This window comes from Capsicum annuum, unplaced genomic scaffold (assembly GCF_002878395.1).
Source record: "Capsicum annuum cultivar UCD-10X-F1 unplaced genomic scaffold, UCD10Xv1.1 ctg27612, whole genome shotgun sequence".
Lineage (NCBI taxonomy): Eukaryota > Viridiplantae > Streptophyta > Magnoliopsida > Solanales > Solanaceae > Capsicum > Capsicum annuum.
Genome location: NW_025833996.1, coordinates 1 through 2,582, shown reverse-complemented (window position 1 = coordinate 2,582; position 2,582 = coordinate 1). Strand labels below are relative to the sequence as shown.

The 2,582-nt window shown below is 36.9% G+C and overlaps 1 protein-coding gene across 1 annotated transcript; it reads left to right on the top strand.

Annotated features, from left to right (window-relative positions):
• Positions 1–93: 93 nt before the first annotated feature.
• On the top strand, positions 94–1,778 carry LOC124890951 (heat shock protein 82-like). Its single transcript, XM_047402796.1, has 4 exons — positions 94–244; positions 566–624; positions 742–1,145; positions 1,352–1,778. The coding sequence occupies exons 1-4, from the start codon at positions 94–96 to the stop codon at positions 1,776–1,778; spliced, it is 1,041 nt and encodes a 346-aa protein (XP_047258752.1).
• The last annotated feature ends 804 nt before the right edge of the window (positions 1,779–2,582 follow it).

The following is a 2,582-nucleotide window of genomic DNA, read 5'->3' as shown; positions in this document are numbered from 1 at the left end:
GGTCATATTAAAAGGTTTTGCAGAGTGAAGAAGGAGAACAACAAAGCCAACGTTTCGAAAGTTGAAGAACAAAAGGATTTTGTATTTATGCTGATGGCAGCAACAAGATTAAATGATGAAAACACATGGTTTCTGGACAGTGGTTGCACTCAACACATGACCAGCAAACAAGAATATTTTATGAAGTTGGAATCTGCCAAACGTAGTGTCAAGTTGACCGATAAAATTAAATTGGAGATTGTTGGTAAAGGAACTGTGGCAATTGAAGCTCCCTAAGGTACTAAATTTATTCAAGATGTTTTATTGGTACCTGCTCTTGACCAAAATCTATTCATTGTTGGTCAAATGCTAGAACAAGATTATATGTTACTGTTCAAAGATAAAAAATGTGTTGTTTTCGAATCTAGCGGCCAAGAAGTGATTACAGTTGAAATGATAAAAAGAAGTTTTCCTTTGAATTGGAACTCAAATTTTGAGCAAGTTTGTTGAAGTAGTCAATGTGAGAAGGTTATTGTGACCACCAAGCACAACGATGACGAACAGTATATCTAGGAATCACAAACAGGTGGTTCACTCACTATTATGATGGATGTAAATGTTGAGCAATTGGGCAGAGGAACAAAGGTAACTCTCTTCCTCAAGGAAGACCAGCTCGATTACTTGGAAGAATAGAGAATCAAGGACCTCTTAAAGAAGCATTCTGAATTCATTAGCTATCCAATTTACCTCTGTGCTGAGAAGACTACTGAGAAAGAAATCAGTAATGATGAAGATGATGAGCCCAAGAAAGACGATGAGGGTTCAAGTAAGCAGGCTCTACTTAAGCTTACACAAGATCAGGGTGGAAATTATCTTTTCGAGTTTGATAGCTTCCCTGACCATGACCAGTGTCGGGACTTTGTTGCCTCAGCAATTACAGCTTGTGGAGAAGCAAGGAAGTCTACTTTCGAAAAATCTAATGTTCCGCATGATGAGCAACTCACTGCAATAGAAGTGGGGCATCAGATTAAATTACGACAGGAGAATAGTGAGTTGCAGAAACTCCACAGGCAATTGGTCATTGGAGGTATTCTATCAGAGGCTGAATTTTGGGCCGCTAGGAAGAGGCTGCTAGAGCAGATTGAAACAAGAAGCCAAAACAACGGGTAGCTTTAAAAAATGACATGTGGAGTGTAAAACCATTATCCGATGGTTAGACGAACAAAGTTACATTTAAGTTGACTCCAGAGGTTATTCATCAGATTTTTGCTGAGTAACCAGCTGTCCACCAAGCATATTTAAACTTTGTCCCTGGCAAGATGTCAGGAAAAGAATTCTAGACTAAATATTCAAGGGGTTAATACCTCCACAGTACAAAAAATATTGTTGTAACTTTTGTCGAGGCTTCTGAAGATGAGGAGCTTGCAGTTTTCTTGAAGCAAGATGCTATGTTAGAATTTGAAGCTCGGAAAAAGATGAACAACATCAAGTTATATGTCTGGAGGGTGTTCATTATGGATAACTGTGAGGAGCTTATGCCTGAGTATCTTGGATTTGTGAAGGGTGCTGTGGACTCTGATGATTTGTCTCTCAACATCTCTCGTGAGATGCTACAACAGAACAAGATTCTCAAAGTGATTAGGAAGAACCATGTGAAGAAATGTATTGAAATGTTCAATGAAATTGCTGAGACCATGGAGGGATTGAAGCTCGCTGATATATTTACCAAAGATCTTCCCAAAGAAACTCTTCGTGAACTATTTGGAGTTACCAGCAAACATATCAAGGAGGAGTGTTGAAGTATTGAGTTATTTGCTGTTATTTTCTTTTTTAGTTTAGCAATTTTATTTCTGAAGAAATTCAGCTATTTAGTTGAGATAGAATAAGATTTTATTAGTATCCTAGTGGAAGGTAGAATAGGATTCTATTAGTTTCCAAGTTAGAAACAGAATAGGAGTCTTTTGTCTATTTATTATCTTAGATGTGAATGAATAAACAAGTAGAATATTTTTTACCCTCAACCATTGTTTTCTTCTTCTCTGTAGTCTGTAGAACAACAAAATGTGATTCTATATCATAACCCGAGTTGGTCCCAAGAGCACGCACTTTGTCTATGGAGAGATGTCAAAACCTTACTAGGTTTTTGATTCCTAATGGGACTGAAATACTTCGGTTTGGGGTTTGTGAGAATGTTGAAATACTTTCGGTGGCATGTGCGATCCAGATGACGTCATTGGATATTTTCAATTGCAAAAAGCTGAAGCGGCTGCCAAAACGTATATATATATACCTACACTACCATACTTTATTATTTGAGAGACGACCTTCAAAACATTGTCGTTATCCATTAAATCAATTAGCATAAGAGTGCCGTAGCAACTCCCATCTCCATAATCAGTAGTACAAGCCTATGTGCTTTTGCAGAACTTTCTTCACATTTCAGTTTAACAAAGAAAACAAATGTTTTTAATCTGCAGCGAGAATTTTACAAGTAAACCATTAGATAACATTGTAACGATTCCAAGTTAGAGAATAATGAAGATTATATAGAGCTTAATGTAAGAGCTACATATTTCTTGTCTTAAACTTTTAATTTCACACAC